This window comes from Gordionus sp. m RMFG-2023, chromosome 2, assembly GCF_954871325.1.
Source record: "Gordionus sp. m RMFG-2023 chromosome 2, tfGorSpeb1-WG-v2, whole genome shotgun sequence".
Classification (NCBI taxonomy): domain Eukaryota; kingdom Metazoa; phylum Nematomorpha; class Gordioida; order Chordodea; family Parachordodidae; genus Gordionus; species Gordionus sp. m RMFG-2023.
The window spans coordinates 10,549,537-10,569,861 of NC_088776.1; the positions used below are offsets into that span (position 1 = coordinate 10,549,537).

The following is a 20,325-nucleotide window of genomic DNA, read 5'->3' on the forward strand; positions in this document are numbered from 1 at the left end:
ATCAATCTATTGATTTTAATTTAACTTTTATATATTTTTTTTGTTATATTTATTTTGATCTAATTTTTTTTAGTAATTAAAGAAAAGTAATTCAATATCAAGGGATTAAAAGAATGCAACGCATAACTCTAAAATTTTGTTTTTATTGCTTTTTGCTTATATTATTAGTTTGTTTAGTTGTTTAGTTTAAAATAATAAATCATATTATCTTTATTTTCTTCAATAATATATCCATTTTTCCTTAGTATATTACAAAGGATTATAAATGTTGTAATTAAAGTTTTATTTTTTTGTTATAAATTTCGATGTAATGTTAAGAATATGTCAATAAATTATTATTCGGATTTTGATATTCATTTGTTCATATACAAAATATATAATATGATATAATAGCCTCTCTTTGTGACCGTTTATAATAATTTGGTGCCGAAACCCGGGATTAAACCAGGGAGGGTGAAGGTGTTGTAGTTGATGTGAAGCTTGTCAATCAATCAATAAAATATTATTATTATTATATCGGTCGTGGTATTATGATTTAATATTATTACAATAAAATTACTGAATAGTATTATCAAAAGCAATATCATAACAGTTGGTACACGAAATCCGGGACCTTGCGCATATTTAGAAGTAGGTTAATTTGTTAAGATTAATGTGTTATATTATTTATACATTGATAATTTTAACAAGAATTTTGTTATTATCAAATCAGACCTTTAGAATATCTTAGATTAAATTTTGAGTTTGTTTTACACTGTTAATCAATTACATGTGTTAGTAATAATAGTGTTAGTAATAGTTTTAGTAGTGTATTATGTGGGGTTTTGGATGGGAAGGATAAGTGTGAGGAGAGTATGTGATGGGGAATTGTAATGTAGGAATCGGGGTGGAAAGAGGGCGGAGATGGAGGTTATGGGAAAGAAGGTAGTGAAAGGAGTACGTTGTTTCAGGTGTGGCAGAGAGGGGCATATCAGTAGAGAATGCAGTGTAGTAGATGATGTGAGAAATATGGAGGGGTATAGAAGGTGTTTTAGATGTGGCAAGGAGGATTATTTGATTAAGGATTGCTCGGGAATTCATGGAAGGGTAGGGACATGACTGCAGGAAAGGAGGAGATTAAAAGATATAGTTAATAACAAAATTATTAGTATTATTTGGAATACATATATATATTAATATTTATAAAAATTATTTTAATTTGAGTAGGGTTTTTAGAATGATTTCGATAAAATTTTTATATTTTATTGATAATTTTAACACATTAATCTTAAAAAATTAACCTGAATACTTCTAAATATGCGTAAGGTCCCGGATTTCGTATACCAACTGTTATGATATTGCTTTTGATAATACTATTCAGTAACTTTATTGTAATCATATCATATCATATATCATATTATACACTGGGGAGACATCCCACAATTAAGTGGGCACTCCACCACCCCATAGAGGGCGTCTCCAGTGCAGTAAATTTGCATTCACTGTTTGGCAGAAAATTTACCCTACTGTCTGGGCCCTGTTTAATTTGAGTGGGATGACAGGTACCACTCGTGGATAAGCCAGGATCCACAAAGTTGACAGTAATTTACCCTACTGTCAGGGTCCCGTTTAATTTGAGTGGGATGACGGGTACCACTCGTGGATAAGCCAGGTTCCACATTGTAAATAATGTTTATTTATTATAAAAGATAAGATAGGAATATGTATTAGAAAAAAGGGGAGGGGGGGGTGATTAAGGAGTAAAGAGGAAGAAGAATTAGTTTTTGTAATTTATTTTTTTTGTTTTGTTTTCTCTTTTTTGTTTTGTTTTCTATTTTTTTTTATTTATATTATTGGTAATAAGAGATTCTTGTGTTAAAATAATGTTAATATCATATTGATCAAGGAGTTTCCTAAGTATAGTTGTTTTTGAAAGTAAGCCAGGAATGTTGTAGGAGTAGATTGTTAGATTTTTGAAAATTGACATAATATAAATTTTAAAGTAAATTGTAAGATAAATTTGAATTTTGAAATAGAAAAAAAATGGGGAAAAAATAAGCAAACGATACTTGGAAAATTGAAAAAGCAAAAAGCAGACAAGAGAAATGATGAATAAGAAAATATCCATGAAATTGAGTTTTAAGAGAGGATTAAAGTTAAATTTTGTTAAGAAAGAAGTTGTAATTATATTAAATGTTGATTTATATTATTTTGTTTAAATTAAGTTAATAAGATTAATATATAGAAAAAATAAATTGTTAAAGGAAATAAATAATTGAAATAAAAGATAAATAAATGATTTATAATGGTACTTGCTAAACTTTATAGTAGCTTAGGTAAAGAATTGGAGAAGATAAGAAAGAATTAAGTTATGATGAATTGATTGAGATAAATTAGTAAATAAAGAAGAGAATTTATTTCTTTGAATCTAGAAAAAATAAAAAAATTAATGAATAAAAGTAACAACTTGACAGAGATATATTATGGGTTATGTATAATCCTCAGCAATTAAAAAAGAGTCTCATTACTCTCACAAACATCTTCCATGCATTTGAAAGAATTTACTAGAGTTTTGATTCAGAAGAGTAGAAGTCAAGCTTTTCATGTCATAAAAAATGTATGTAGTCGCAAAGTAAATATTTAAGGAATATAGTGTGCTTGAAAATGAAATTGTGAGTGATAGAAGTATTTGTAGAATTGATAGATATCATTATTTCTTGGAGGTGACGATTTAACATCAGCCATTTTCCCGCAGACGAAAAAAGTCCAATATAATATTCATTTTAAAAAATATAATAATCAAAAAAAAAATGTGCTTCAAAATTTTTAAAAATACGTCATACGTCATAATAAGCGCAATTGTCCTTTATCGCTATATGAAACAGCAGAGCTACGCTTGGACTATCTCATCCCATCTAATTGGGTTAAGAAATTTGGGGGTAACCTATGAGATGAGCCCATCCACAATTTTTGGGCAGGCTGCAGTTACCTGTGGGCGCAAGAGGCGAAACCACTTGCTTAAACGCCTACGGGAGATAAGAGAGAGAAAAGCCCGTACCCGATTAAGTAAGATGTATAATATAGGGAGGGGTATTGGTAAATTTTAAGTTTATGGTCTATATTAAATTTGTTTACTAACTCAACTTTGCTTTTTGTAAATCCATGTGAAGGAATCTACTATCAATATTGAGATATAATGTTCATAGAATCTGTAAATAAATATGATTAAAATATAATTTTATCACTTGAAATTTTTCTACCGGATAGACCGAACTAAACCGTTTACAACATAATAACCAAAATTTAATTTCATTTTTAAAAATAATATACTCATTGTATCATATCATATCATATCATAATACCGCGACCGATATAATAATAATAAAAATATTTTATTGATTGATTGACAAATATTTATTTGATTGATTGACAAGCTTCACATTAACTACAACAATGTCTGATATAGTAAAGGAAAATGATATGATATGATACGATAAAATGTTACGTTAATATTTTGTAAGGTCATATGAAATTGAAAAAATATAATATTTGAACAAAAAAACAAAAACATTGCGCTTATTTAAGCGAATAGTATATTATTTGAATAAGTATGTTTGTTAGATCCAGACCTAAACAAACATAAATCCATAAGTGTTAACAATGAATTTAAAAGGAAATTTATAATAATAGACAAATATTTGATTGATATATGTTATCGTCATATCAAAATTCTTCTTGTTTCTAAAAAATTTTAAACATGTGTAAAAAATAAAAAAATGCTAAGGAAAATAAATCTCAAATTTTTTATTTTTAATAATGAACATAGGAAAAATATCTCTTTGGCTTCATATAATTTGCAAAAAGCTCTTAAAAATCTTAAGGAATTAGATACTGATAATAAAGAATCGATTCAAATTACTAATAATTATCAACCCCTTGAACCTTTAAAAATCAATATTAAACCTAATATTCTTCAGAAAGTTCAGCAAAAAAAATACAGGGAATCATTTTTGCATATTATCTTTGGTGGGAGTTTTGATCCTGTAAATTATTTAATTATATAATCTATATAGATTTTCTAGGATGTTTTGTTATATCCAGAAATTGGGTTAGAAGATGAGAAATCTATAGAATATATTAATAAATATGTTGACAAATATTTTCAATCAAACAGTAATATGATAATTAATATCTGGGTATCTATTGTTTACTTATTTAGTTAACTCAGACTTAATAGAAAAAACTAATTGTATTCAAGATGAACATATTCAAAAATTTAAACAATTAAATCTATATGGGTTAAATATTCCTTTTGATTATGGTTTGATATATTAATATATATTTATAATTTATATTTAGGGGGATTGAATTTATCTGCAACTGCAATCGCAAAGTTGGCGGAAACACTTTCCATTAATACTCCCATAGCCTTAAATATACTAACCCATAATTATTTTGGGGCCCATGTATTATTTAATAAATGAATATAATAAATTTATAAATTCAAGCTTTGATTATATATTATATTAATATTTTTTTTCAATTTTTTTACAGGGATTAACCAAATGTAATAATGAAAATATCAAATCCACCTATCTTCCTCGCATGGCCAAGGGAGAAATTCTTGCAACTTTAGCCTTGATTGAAGAAAATAGGTATAAAATCAAGTTTGCATTAAGCCTAATTTTTCAAACTTGTCCTATTTTTTTAAAATGATTTTCCATGCCTGTTCTAAATGAAAAAATAAATTTTGGCCAGGCCAGATATATATAATTTATAAGAAAGGGCATGTACAAGGATCTGGCCTGGCCAAAATTTATTTTTATATGACTAATTAATTATTATAATGATATATTATTTAAAAAACATCCAAAATAAAGATTAATTTGTATGTAGTTTACATAATTTCTGAATATAATTCCCCAAAAGAAATTAACTATCAGATAAGAAACTTTAGAAGAATTTAATGTAATCTCTTAAACTATTTAATATAATTTTTTGCTTGCCAGAAGAATTGGAGGTCTGCAATGCTTGTCCTGGCCTGAAGATTTTTAATTGGGCCAGGTCAAGCAAAAAAATTAATGAACCAGGCTGGGCAACAGAATATTGGCAGGATTATGGATAAATTTTGATATTTGATAGATGTGATAATCTATAAATTATAGTGTTTTTGATTTAACCATTCCCCAATATTATAAATATTTGCTTATTTATGTGTTCAACTACATATATTTTGGGTTATGCCTTATATTTAAAAAAATTGAGCCAGACTGGGTAACCTTAATATAAAATTGGAAATGGACTGAACAAAAATTTGGCTGGGCAAAAGCTAAATTCCAACTGGGCTGAGGCCAAAAATTATACCATTTTCAGAAATCCATAAAACTGGCCATTGATATTTTTGTGTTAGTAATTATTATATCACATTTTATTGGGAACATTTATTATGTCACATCATTAATACATTATCAAAATTTTCTTGACTTTCCTTTTTGAACCTACATAAAACATATATTTATAGTAGATGCCTTGAGTCCAAACACTTGTATTCATTTCTAAATAAGATGCAATTAATTGAAAAGAAAGCTGCATAGCACTTAAATATTGTCACTTGAAATCAATTTTTCCCAATTCTACATATTGTGTCAAAAGTATACTAGAAAATTTTGAAGGTTTATTGAATTTCGATGTTGATGCAAATTATCTAATTTTAATCTAGCTGTGGAAGAGACTTCAAACAATACATTAGTACATTTGTAATGATTTTTTTCTCACTAAATACATAAACTATCAATTATAATATTATTGTTTAAAAAAATCTTTTAGTTTGGGCTTAGAAGCTAATATAATATATGCAGCACATATCCAAATAAAAGATACTTGTTTGGGTTAAAAATAATAGTTATTTTTTAAACAAAGATTATCATTTTAAAAACAATTATATAATTTTTTTTACTTTAAAAATAAAATAAGTGGTATGGATATAAATTCTATTGAGACTACTGCCGCTCCTCTAACAGGGGATGACTCGAAATTTGTTTTAACTGGCAAAAAGACTTGGGTCAGTAATGCGAATAAATCTGACGTCTTCGTAACGTTCGCCCGCATTAAGAAAAGCCATTTATATCAAGTTGAAACATAAATATTTATATAAAACTTTCCATCTTTTATTGAGACTTGTGTTGGTTAAACGGCTCCATTTATCTAATTTTAAATTGGGATTTTAGCCAAAATATATATTACACAAGCCTCGAGATTTCGTTAAACATTTCTGCCATCTATGAGCAAAATCTCCAGGTCTTGCCTAATATTTTTTTATTGAGTTAGCCGTTTTTTTAAAATGGAGCCATTTAACAATTCACTATTTGAGGCCTCCCCATAAATAATTCCCTAACATTATTTTAATTTAGGAATTGTTTGATTGTGATCCAAAATATGAACGAATAAAATGAAATGGAAAAATACATATTATTTTTAATTAAACCAATATATGTTCCTAGGGGGTAATAGCAAATTCGGGATTGTGCTTCATATAGACCCAGGTTTTTAGGAAATTTCTTTATAATCCTAGAATTTTGACAAATTCATTCTTTACTTCTTTGTTCAAAATATTTTTTTAAAAAAAATATTATAATTCGTTAATTATCCCACGGAAAACTATAACAAATCTCATATATTTAATAAATATTTTTTTTATTTTTAAAATTGATGATTTTATAACCGTTAAAATGTTTAAAAAATTTTTTTTTTTGATTTTAATTTAAACATATTCCCGTTATTACCCTTAATTCTCAAGGGATTTTCTTATTTTTTAAAAAAATATCGATAAGGATTTGGTTAGTTTTTATGATTTGATTTATTACCTTTTTTCAAATAAGTAAATATTGATCAGAGACTTGTAGGCCCGGAACCTGTCCTGGAATGGGCCCAAAAATGTTATAATTTTAAAAATTCAAGCCAGGTTGGAGTAAAGGCCTGCAATGGGTGGGCTAAAAGATTTTAAACATTAGGCGTGTAGCGATAGTAAATTTTATTGCAGGCTAAATGAGCAGAACAGACTTTTATTTATTCAAAATCATTTTTTATTTATTTCATAATAATGCCTTTTTTCTAAGCTTGATTAAAAGAAACATTAAATTAAAACAAATAAAGAGCCAAATCGGCCATTAAAATGATTTTTAAATATTGGGTAGGCGGAAGGAGAGGATGTTAAAAAATTATAAATTGGCGGGCGGGTAAATTTATGAAAACCATGGATGGACGGGCCAGCGAGTTAACTTTTTTTAAAAACAATAGGCGGGCGGACGTTCGGGTTAAAATCCGCCCATTGCAGAACTCTGGGCTGGGGTTAGAAAAATTATATTAAAATCCGGGCCAGACCGATATTAAATAATAATCAGTTGGAACATTTAAAATGGATAATTTGATATTCATTTATTTCTCATATTTTTCGATTTCCCTTTTAAAACAATTTGAAAAATATAGCCAAAATTATTTTCAAAATAACGAAATTTTATGAAAAAAATTTTGAACTGGAAAATGATCAAAAGTGAAAATACGGACCCTGCTCGAAAATTGGAAATTGTTAAAATCCCGGGCTTGGCTTGATAGAAAACATTCAAATTTGGGGCGAACTTGAAATTCTTAGCCTTTGCAGGCTTGATATTTATACAAATATACTATTTTTTAGACAATTATTATTAGTTTTTTTTTTTAAAAATTGATAAAAATCTATTCCAAGCTTTCTTCGACAAGGTTGTGGGGGAATGGGACGGGGTTAAAAGCGTTACCAGATATTGGATAGGAATAATATATATTAGATAAATAAAATTTAGTTGTTTTGTTATTAAAGAAATTATGTTTTCCCAAAAATAATTTAAAAATGGACAAGTATGTCAGTTTGAGATGGAACATTTAAGGACGTTTGCCAGTAAAAAAATATATTCCAGGTATGGGAGAGTCTATATCATTTAAAATTTAAACAAATTATAACAAATTGAACAAAGAGGAATTTTTTAAAATCCTAAGACAATAACGAATAGAAACATAGTCCCTAATTTGCTAAAAACTCCTACCGACATATATCCCTTTTTTCGAAAAAAAATGCTTTAAACACTCAAGGATATCTCTTCTACTACAGATAAAACTGAAGGCGATGAATTGGTAGCATTTTTGATTGACAGGAATAAAACCCCTCATCCCGAAACGAGCATTTCCGTAAGTCAACCCTATTCTATGGTTGGGCTTAAAGGCTTCAACGGTATAAAATGTTATATTTGCTTAATTATTTTTTTTTTTAAAAATACAATAACAAATATATTTTACATGCGTTGAAAAAAAATGTCAATTTTCTTTGTTGTGTTGATTGCGTTTTTTTTCTTTCTTCAAACGATCGCTAAATTGTGCGCTGTAATCGCGTAAGACGATATCTGACTACTAGGAATTACGAAAAAGAAAAGGGAAGAAAGAAAATTATAAGGTGTTAAATTACTAATGAACTTAATTAATTCTTATATAAATTTTTTAAAAATCTGGTCATCTTATTGTAGGATATATTTGTTTAAAATTTAGAGGATTTACCTTAATTTACATATATGAAATTTTAAATTAGTAATATTTGACAAACAATATATAGCCTTTCTTGGTATTCGATAATAATATCTCTAAATAAAAGGAAACGATTAGAATGTAGAATTTTATCTCGTAAGGTATCATTTTTTTTATAGTCAAAACAATCGGTTACTTTATTTTAAATTGTTTCCTATATATATAGTATTTTATAATTATGTCATTTAACTTCTAATAATATGCAATTACATTGCCCTCCATAAGATAATATTAAATGTAGGAAAGTTATAATAATATAATATACAAATAACGTCCTTTTAAAATATATAACGTAACCTTTAAAATATATAGATACTCAAATATAACATATCTTCTTTCCCACTAAGTTAAGATCGTCTATCAATCTTTTTATTTACCAAGTTCAAGTTTATCTATTAATCATTTTGTTGCTTTCGTTCCCTTGTTGGATATCGCGTTTGCCTTCCTTTTTGACTTGGCTCTACTGTTTTAGCTTCTCCTAACTTTGTTATGTTTGATTTGGTTTCAACTGGTTCTTCCCTTATTCGTAGTTGGTCTGCGTGTTTTCGTACTATTTTATCTTTTTCTTCTACGTTATACGAGAATTTTGCTTGTTGATTTATTATTTTTCCTTCTTGCCATCCTTTTTCAAGTGGGTTTTTTATCCAAACTAATTCGTTTTCTCCAAAATATCTATGTAGACCTTTGTTTAACTGGTCGTGTTTTACTACAGAGGTTTCTAATTTTTCAGTAATTAAAGGTTTCACCCAGTCTAATAAAGTATTTAGTCTTCTCCCCATAAATAGTTTGACAGGTATTCGGCCCGTTGAGGAGTGTTCGGAATTTCTATATGCAACTAATACTTCATTTAGGCATTTTTCCCCATCATTTGTTTGTTCTCTATTTGCAAAATACCGATTTTTGATAGTTTGTTTGCATCTTTCTATCCGTTACTTCTCGGATGGTAGGGTGTAGTTTTTATATGTTGTATATTCTTATTTTTGCACCATTTATAAAATTCATTTGAAATGAATTGTGGACCATTGTCTGTGACAATTTGACGTGGAACAACATATCGGGTAAGCCATTTTTCTAATCTATTTATTAAATTTTTACTTGTGGTATCTTTGATTCTATCGATCTCTATCCATTTTGAATATGCATCGATTCCTACCAGCCAATAAAATCCGTCTAGTGATCCGGCAAAATCTAAATGTACCCTTTCCCATGGTTGTGCTGGCGGATTCCACGGGTATACGGCAACTTCTGGTATATCTCTGCGATGTTTATGACACCCAATACAGCGGTTGACTAATTTTTCGACATCTTTATCTAATTTTTCCCACCATATATAATGTCTCGTAATGGATTTCATTGATGATACCGGGATGACCTGTAATTCTTTATATAGTTTGTCAATATTCACGTTACCCTTATCATTATATTTATATTATTGTTGATCATATTGATTTTTACATTTATGGGTAACGATAAGTCAAATTCTATAAACCACGGAAATCCAAATATAACTTACACCTCGAACTTTACAAGATGCTGAAAAGAATTATTCGACAATCGACAAAGAAGTCAAAGCCATAATAAACGGCGTAGAAAAATTTCATAACTATTTGTATGGGCGAAAATTACGAATGGACCACAAACCTTTAATAAAAATATATGGTGATAACAGAGATTTAAACTCCTTAACAAACCAATGATTATTACGTTGGGCTTATAAATTATTGGCATATGATTATCATATAATGTACAAAAATGGCGACGAAATTAAAAAAAATAAAAATAAGTCGCGCAGTTTTCGGTCCTCGGTCAAGTTTAATAATATATAGAATTATAAAAATTTTTTGTTTATAAAAAAGAATAATATATTTTAGAAATAATAGTTTTACAGGATTTTAAAAAAGAAGATTGTTCCATCGATGACTACATTGATTATATAAAATACATACTGAATGTGAAAAATATTCCTCAAACTGACGCCACTTTAAAACAAATTATTTATAGCTTATGGTGGAATAAACATTATCTTTCTTTCTTTTTTTCTTTCTCAAAAAATTACTCTATCCTTAGGACAATGGAGGAGGTAGGATGAATTGACATATACAAAATTGCTAAACAACTGTATAAAGATGAAAGAACTGTTTTGGCATCTAGAATTGATTTCATTAGATTAAGTCGCGGGCCTACTGAATCCGTAATGAGCTATTTAAAAAATATAAAGGAGCTAGCCCGAAGATGCGAATTTGATGAAAATGTAGAACTAAGAATTCGTGATCAATTAATTGCCGGACTAAAGATGTCACAACTAGATAAAGAACTATGTTTAAGATACCCAGATACTAAAGACGAAGACCAACCGTTAAGCTTAAACAAAGTTGTAGAATTGGCTTTAGCGATGGTGGAACGGGCTGACTTAGAAATAAATAATACTACTAAAATGGTATATAAAATCAAAGAGACGAATAAACATAATGATAATAATAATCGGATAATTCAACATGATAAAAATAATCGGTAGTATAATAATGATAATGATAAACGGCACTATAATAAAGCATATGTAAAAAGAGAACTAGTGCCAGGGTATAATAACAACCACACAAATAATAATAATTCGAGAAAACCATGCTATTTCTGTAATCGGTTTCATGCTATTAGAAATTGTTTAGCCTACGGAAAATTGTGCAGCAAATGTAGAAAACCAAACCACTTCGCCGTTAGTTGTAAAACTAAAGAAAAAATTTACAGTACAAATTACAATAATAAGGACGACGATTCGGATGTCTCAATAAGAAAAATATACAAATATGGACAACATCCAACAATTGAGGTATTAATAAACAACCAAAAAATTAAAATGGAATATGATGCGGGCTCGGCAGTAACCATTATTAATGTAATAATATGGAATAAAATTGGAAGGCCAAAACTTAGAAGGGCTAAGTCACCAACTACATATGGAAATAATAGAATAAAAATTATGGGCGAAGCTTATGTAAAAGTACAATTAGATGATAAAATATGGTTTTCGTTATTAGTCACAAAAATTAATGATGCAGCCCTATTTGGATTTTCATGGATTATAGAATTTGACTTATCGTTACCAACAATTGTAAAAATCAATATGATCAACAATAGATATAAATATAATGATAATGGTAACGTGAATATTTACAAACTATATAAAGAATTTGCTACGGTGTTTAATAATAAATTAGGATTAATAAAAAAATGTCTAACCAGTAAAACTACAATTGGAAGAAAATACAAAACCAATTGCACTGCCAGCTAGAAGAGTACCATAGCCTTTAAAATTAGAAATTGAAAATGAACTGAAACGTTTGGAAGAAAATAATATAATAAAGAAAATAGATCCATCAACAACAAGAGTAACAAAACTTCAGGTGAACTACGATTATGTGGAGATTTCAAAGTAACATTAAATAAATATCTACTAAAAGACTATCACATTCTATCAACGTTTGAAGAATTAATCCAAAGACCGCTAATGGAAATAAATATACAACATTAGATCTCAAAGACACATATCTACAAATGAGCATTGACGAAGAATCGCAAGAATTATTAACAATGGTAACACCAAATGAATACTACCGCTATTTACGATTACATTTTGGTATAGCTACAGCACCAATAATATTTCAACGATATATGGACGATTTACTGGCTGATGTAAAGATACAGCAGTTTATTTAGATGATGTTATAATCACAGGGAAAAATGATACTGAACATATACAAAATATAAAACAAGTCCTCAAAAAATTACAAAATGCGGGATTAAAAGTCAAAACAATCGGTTACTTTATTTTAGTTTCCTATATATATATACGACATACAGCGAAGTGGTTTGGTTTCCTACATTTGCTGCACAATTTTCCGTAGGCTATACAATTTCTAATAACATGAAACCGATTATAGAAATAGCATGATTTTCTCGAATTATTATTATTATTTGTGTGGTAGTTATTATACCCTGGCACTAGTTCTCTTTTTACATATGCTTTAGTATCCTTTTGATAGTGCCGTTTTTCATTATCATTATTATTATACTGCCGATTATTTTTATCATATTGATTTATCCGATTATTATTATCTTATGTTTATTCGTCTCTTTGATTTTATATACCATTTTAATAGTACTATTTATTTCTAAGTCAGCCCGTTCCATCGCTAAAGCCAACTCTACAACTTTGTTTAAGCTTAACGGTTGGTCTTCGTCTTTAGTATCTGGGTATCTTAAACGTAGTTCTTTATCTAGTTGTGACATCTTTAGTCCGGCGATTAATTGATCACGAATTCTTAGTTCTACATTATCTTCAAATTCGCATCTTCGGACTAGCTCCTTTATATTTTTTAAATAGCTCATTACGGATTCAGTAGGCCCGCGATCTAATGAAATCAATTCTAGATGCCAAAACAGTTCTTTCATCTTTATACAGTTGTTTAGCAATTTTGTATATGTCTTTTCCAGATTTGATCATCCAGTAGAGTTGGTATCCGACAATGGACCAGCTTTTAGGCCTTTTGATTTTAAAATCTTTTTAATAAAAAAAGGTATAACACATATTTGTACTCCTGCATACCATCCTTCTTCAAATGGTATGGCTGAACCATCCTTCTTCAAATGGTATGGCTGAAAGAGCGGTACATCTGAAAAAATATGATATATAAATTAGATGGCTGGGGTGATAGGTTATTAGAAGATGTTTTATTAAATTATCGTAATACCACACATTCGGTAACTAAATCATCCCATTTTTTTATATTATTTGGAAGGGATTTGATATGGAAGTGGAGTTTTTTAAAAGACAATGACTGCGATTGTAGACCTAAATTGAAAAGAATAAATTTTAGAGAGTTAACTTTAGGCAACTCTGTGTTTGTAAAGGTGGGCAACAATCAAAAGTGGCGTGTAGGGATTGTCAGTGGGAGAATTAGTAATGTCATATGGGAGATTCAGATAGATAATAAAATAGTTATTGTCCACATAGATCAAATTAGAGGTTTTTAATTGGATTTTCAATTATTCACTTTTTTTTGTTTTAATTCAATTATATAGCCCTTATCCCATCGATATGTAATTATTGTTTATTTTTTTTAGATAATGAAATTTTTTTTTATAACAATACATGTTTTCATATCCTCCTTCACAAATTTAATTATTTGTTGCATATTAATCCTCTGACCCATAGAATATTATTGAATAACAAATTTTATAACAATACTTGTTTTCCCCCTCCCTTCACAAATTTAATGTATTTGTTGCAGAGTAATCCTCTTAACCATAGAATATTGTTGAAGCAAATTTTATAACAATACATGCCCCCCCCCCTTTACAAATTTTATATATTTGTTGCATATTAATCCTCTGACTCAATATTATTGAAACAAATTTTATAACAATACATGTTTTCGAACCCCCCTTAATCCTCTGACCTATAGAATATTATTGAAACAAATTTTATAACAATACTTGCCACCCCCCCCCCCCCCCCTTCCTCCTTCACAAATTTAATGTATATGTTGGATAGTAATCCTCTGACCCATAGAATATTATTTAAGCAAATTTTATAAAAATACATGTTTTTTCCCCCTTCACAAATTTAATGTATTTGTTGCATATTAATCCTCTGACCTGACCCATATAATATTATAAAAGTGCATTTAAATTACCTCCCGCATGTCATGTGAGTGTTTTTATCACTACTTTTCTTATTTTTTTTGATATTCTCTCAAAATTATTTCGTATTACCATTTGTATTGTCAATACTTATTTATATATATATTTTTTTTTGGAAGTGGTGCATGTTGTAATGATACAACTTAATTGTTTTCATTTTATTTTATGTATTTTAAGTTGTGTTGATTCAATTACATTTACGTTTAATATTACTTTTTGACAAATGTTTGACTTAAGGCGAAAAATAATATATATATATTTACAGTGTTGTGATGATTTAATAAAACATATTGGCGATTAAATTAAAACCCATCCATATAAAATTATAATCTTTGTAAATTAATTAAAATAACAAAAGGAATAAATAAAAGAAATTTCAATAATGCTTTGTCTATATTTTAATTATGCAAAGATTATAATTTTATATGGATGGGTTTTAATTTATTCGTTAATATGTTTCCTTAAATCATCACAACACTATATCTTAGATTATAGTTTGACATCAGATATATTTCATAAAATTTGTTATTTAATAATGCCATATATATTCTTTTAATATTATTCTATCAAAATATTTATATATAAAAAGACATTATAATAATAAAATACTATCATCCATATTCGTTCTATACTATCATCCATTATTCGTTCTATTTTATTCTTTCAATACTTAATATCATTATTTTGTAAATTATCTCAAAAAAATATAGTTTGTGACGTTCATTTTAATGGAGTTATCGTCGCGAGAGAAAATATAATTAGCGAACCCGGCTTGGGATACAGTGTAAAGTTACATTTTTTAATTTTTTATTTCCTTTACATAAATTCATTTAATTTTTTTACGTAAAATGTTAACTTAGCAGATAACATATGGCAAAATTCTTAACGGACCGGGCTTAGCCGATCTTTATGGCGCATATAAACTTAAATAATGCCTATTTTATTTTCATTGCTTAAATTTTTATATTATAAATGTACATGTAAAAATCTTAATTTAAATTCTTACTATCGAATTCATTTTTTAAGTAGAGTTTATAATCTTCATAAATTAAATTATTTATAATTTGCTGATTTTTCAAAAAATATTAGAAAATACACCATTTAATTTAAAAAAAATAAAATAATATATATATATATAATAGATCAGAACTTCAAATATAATTTATACAATGCATTTCAACATGAAATATGTAAATGGGATTACATTGCAAAATATTAATTTAAAATCACAAAATTTTTTTTTTTTTGTAAAAAAAGAATATAATTAAAATATGTCGATATTTCGATTCGCAATCATGGCATTAAATTATACCAGTGATGCACTAATGCGTAATTATCGGCATTTTTCTAGGTTTATAGCCGAGAACTATTATAAAAAATGTTCTTATAAAGCAAAAATATGCGAATAAATCTATTTAACAATATATATAATAATTTATGCTTTATTTCCTTTTTTTATATACCAAAAGTTAGCTCAAGATATACTATCCAACACACGTTTCGCTACATCCATCCTCTATACTGGAATCATTAAAAAATTGACCGGTAGATAATTATACTCTCAAAATTTATATTAAGATGAAATCTATATTTTTATAAATTTTTAAAACATGGATCGATAAGCAGTTAGATCTGCATATTTTTTTTAGATGTTATCTGTTATAAATAATATTATACTTTAGAGTCACCTGTAATCGTGTGTTTTCTTCTAAGGTTTTAAGAGAAGTGATGTTTCATTGTCAAAGTTTCCACTTCCTATTTAAAATAAAAATTCTTTTCCTAAAAATTACCCTAATTTTCAACCCAAGTCGGCCCGGGTCTACGGAATAATCGAGACCTGCCCCACATTTTGTTTTAAATATCTTGTGGGCCGGGCCCATGAGCCGCTGCTCATTTCCAATCGGATAGGACTTTGAACGATGCCATTGATTAAAGGAATGAGAAAAAAATACATTTTACAAATTATTAATGAATTATTATTTTCAAAAAAAATATATATAACAGATGAAATGTTAAATAAATGCAATCACACCAAGTCTTTCGACAGAAAGCTCTCAGATTATTTCTTAGTTCAAGATAGAGTCGGTAAAATATCAGCCGATCTATACGCCATGGAAAGTTTGACCTATCTAGTCGCCAGTATAATAAATGCTTAAAACATATGATTTCCTTTTTACCTTCCTTTATTTTGTTTAAATCTTTTTTTTTGATTCCTCAAACTCTACGTATTATTAACCCTGGTAAGAATAGAGTAGGCCAGGTATTCAATCTCTGCCACACGAGTTTATTGATCATTTAACGCCTTCATTCATTGCTTTTTATCCCTTACCCACTTTTTTTAGGCTTGAAAGATGATTACCTCAATTACGATTCCCATATTGAGGACACATTGCTACGAATTTTTAATGGTAACAAAGCTTTTGAATGTTTGGATAATATCTCTAAGGTGTACGGAAGGGAGGGACTTTTGTCGCATTCACCTATTCAAAGGACTTGGAGAGATTTTAAAATGATGTCCATTTTGGAAGTAATAAATTATTGATCCTTATTTTTATTAAACATTTAAATTACTCTTAGTGCTCTCGAAGAAATCACATGACCCTTAACTAAACTTATGTATTATTGGAAGATTCGTTTTCTTTTTTTTGAGGCTGTTAATTAGTAATTAAAGTTTTGGTCCAAATTTCAAAGACAAGACCGGATCTATATAAAAATACATTGAATGAAAATCATTAAAATAACACAAGAAAGTTCCTTTAGTTGAGGGCATCGTGGACATATAAGCAGTGTGACCTGCATATCTCTATCGATATCCTTTGACTGAAGTAATATCCTTCTCGAAGAGCTGAAAATAAGCTCAATTTTTGAGATCCAAGTATGCCGATTGTGTCGGAAACTATGAGAATGAATATGATGAGGCGCGAAACAGTCACTACATGTGTAATCCAAGCTAGCGGGGTTTCATTACTCTATAGAATGAGTTTTATTCTACTATGCCTAGTATTGTTATCGAAGTTTATTCTCACGGGTTCTAAAGCTGGCATGATGTTAATTAAGTGGAGAGCTCTTACAATAATTGCGTTTACTGCATGATCTCGGAGATGGCGGCCTTTTGATAAGCGACAATGTAGTGGATGATGTCGAAGCTATAGATAGGGAGTTAGCATACAAGATGAAGGTGTTATATCATAGCCAAAGTGAAGGCCTACTGCTATTCAAAGTTCTTTGTTGGATGAAAGCAAATCAACTTTGGAGTTTAGAACTGCTTCGAGTTATTCATGCCTTACATCGACATTTTGCTCATTGATGAGGTTCTTCCTTCGCCCTGAATCCCGATACTTTTTATCCAATTTATTAATCAAGTTAATAATTTTCAAAGTTACCAACCACTTATGCTTAGGCTATGAATGGCTCGAAACCATCCCAAACCAAGAACTTCGAATAGCATTAGGCCTTTGCTTAGGCTGTGATATAATTACATATTTAAAATCTGCCAGATCCCCATCTATAGCCTCGTTTATTCACCAAAAGGCCACGGATTACGTGACCATGCAATAAACCTGTTTACTATGAGAGCTATCCGTTCAGTTATTATCTTGTAGGATTTAACTTCAATGAGCCACCGAATGTAATGACACTCATTCCACGGAGTAACAGAATTCCGCTATCTTTAGACACGTGTTGATAGTTTTGCCCCTTTCTTTAGCCTCTAACTCTTTGGTTGAAGACGGTCCAAAATAAATAAATATAGAAACATATTTAATATAATGTTAATTCCCATAGTTTCCGATTCAATCTATATATTTGGAAAAAAACTAATTTCAGATGATCCTTCACTACCCGTTTTATAAAATAAAGTTTAAACGGAATAAATAGTATTATTGATCGAATATGCTCAAGATCGGGTTACGATTTTAGACGAATTCTATACTAAATTTCGACTAAAATGCAGAAACACCATAATAATCAAGCCACGTTTATATTTATTTTATCACCTTTAAAGGGAAATTCTGACACTTTGAAAATAGAAGCCGCTCTTCGAGGAATTAAAAGTCGAGTTCTAGATTTACCACTTGAATGCGAAAGTTCATAAATTTTTTTGAATAATATTTTTATTATTTTTTAAGGGAGCAACGAGGGGGGGGGGGTGGAAGGTATTATATTTAATTTTTTCATTGCCTTTCACAAATCAAATTACCTTTATAAGATATGTAATATAAAGGAGGATACTATCCTTTCTTCCTTTTATTTATTATTTTTTATTTATTTACCATTCCAAAAAAGTGTGAATTGAAAATAATAATAGAAAATAAGAAAGAAAAAAATTGATAGATTAAAATATGAAAAAAATATATAGAAACATTTAAGGTACGTCGTTATCACCTATACCCTTCCCACCTCTTTGATTCCTTGAGGCTGATGATCCTCCCTTATTGGATGGAGCGAACTGGCTTATCAGAGGCAGGGGATCCCAAGCTATCACGTGATCGAGATGAGCTCCTGGCCCACGTACACCCAACTCTAGCCGTGCCTATTCGTCAATTGACCCTCTATTTGCACGATTTCCATTTGCTCTTAAGACGTAATCTCCAAGTGCACGCTAGGGTAGATAACCTTATAAAGATTTACAAGGAAAGAAAGAAATTCATAAATATAGAATGCAAAAAGGAAAAAAGAATGTGATGGGAGAGGGAATTATTCTTATAATACTTATAATGCCTTTTAAAAAAAGGATATTATTTTTACCTTTCAGAATTAAAAAATATTAATACTTTTATTCAAAAAAGGAAATATTGCACCATCAAACTATATTGGTATACTTGGCAGAATATGCCGCGGAATTATTCGCAATGGTGGCTGTTATATCTCGTTCTTCTAGGGCCAAATCTATAGGGCTCAAGAATTGTGATTTAGAAGTGAATAATTATATTATTCAACTTTTCATTTCTTTTTATTAACAATATATTCAATGCTCTAGAACTTGGATGAATCAATAATACGAAGAATAAATAACAGAAAGAAAAGAATATTAAAAATAAATAAAAAAATTTTCCCCTTTTATTTTAGATCGATATGACACACGCCTTTTGTCGCCATTCCATCGAAAAATTAACCATTATCATTGATAGGATGACCGAACGTAAGAAATTAACTAATTTTTGACACTTTATATATTTTCTTAAAAGAAAATGTATTAGCTTTTAAGATTCAAATAGAAACAGGCATATATAATGAAGATGATAAATGACTCATTTATTTTATTATAAACAATTAAATGAAGATATATTCCGATTTTATTTGGAAATAGGTTAAGAGAGAAAGAAAGAATTACCAGGCAAGAATTCTACTATAAATTTAATTTTACATCTACATATTTTTTCAAAGTAACGCTTTATGGTTCCAATCATGAGAGTTATAGAAGAATAGGCGAGTTCAATCTAAAGCATAACGAGTATTCGGCGGAACATCCTCTTAATAAAAATTGGTGAAAGAAGCGGAAAAATAGTATTTTTTTTATAAATGAAAATGAAATTAGAGTATTTTAAAGCAAGCATAAATATAATTTTTATATTTGATTTGTAAAAATTAATTACATTATCTGTAAATTATGCTTAATCGTGTTGTAAGTTCCTGATTATTGTATTTGTTATTGTCCAAATAATTTAATAAAATATCACAAATCGTTAATTTTTCGTTGAAAAAAATATACGGTTCATTATCTAATCTATTGGTAAAAAAATATCCGTTGATTTTACAAAAAATATTAAGTGGCAAAACAGAATCAAGAAATTCATTTTCCCTCGAATAAAATTGGTACGAATAAAATTGGAAATTTTGATTAGCTTGCTACGTATGACGTAACCTTATCTTCTTTTTTTCCCATGAATTGTTTGAATCAAGTGAAAAGGGGGAAAGAGCAAGGATAATACAAATAAAATATAAGAAATAAAACCCGAATCGAATAAAAAAAAACTTGATAGGTAAATCTGTTTGATAGTTTTAGATCACTAGTGTTGTTAAAGGTAGACCTATTTTTAA

At 28.7% G+C, this 20,325-nt stretch overlaps 1 protein-coding gene across 1 annotated transcript; it reads left to right on the forward strand.

The window, feature by feature from the left end:
• The first annotated feature begins 2,855 nt into the window (after positions 1–2,855).
• On the forward strand, positions 2,856–19,901 carry LOC135924066 (complex I assembly factor ACAD9, mitochondrial-like). Its single transcript, XM_065459114.1, has 17 exons — positions 2,856–3,052; positions 3,806–4,022; positions 4,062–4,152; positions 4,199–4,300; positions 4,339–4,445; positions 4,534–4,634; positions 5,953–6,109; positions 8,101–8,239; positions 14,997–15,070; positions 15,756–15,831; positions 16,291–16,425; positions 16,629–16,813; positions 18,290–18,371; positions 18,644–18,891; positions 19,074–19,202; positions 19,354–19,426; positions 19,672–19,901. Exons 1-17 carry the CDS (start codon positions 2,856–2,858, stop codon positions 19,773–19,775), a joined length of 2,217 nt encoding a protein of 738 aa, XP_065315186.1. The 3' UTR covers positions 19,776–19,901.
• Positions 19,902–20,325: the final 424 nt, after the last annotated feature.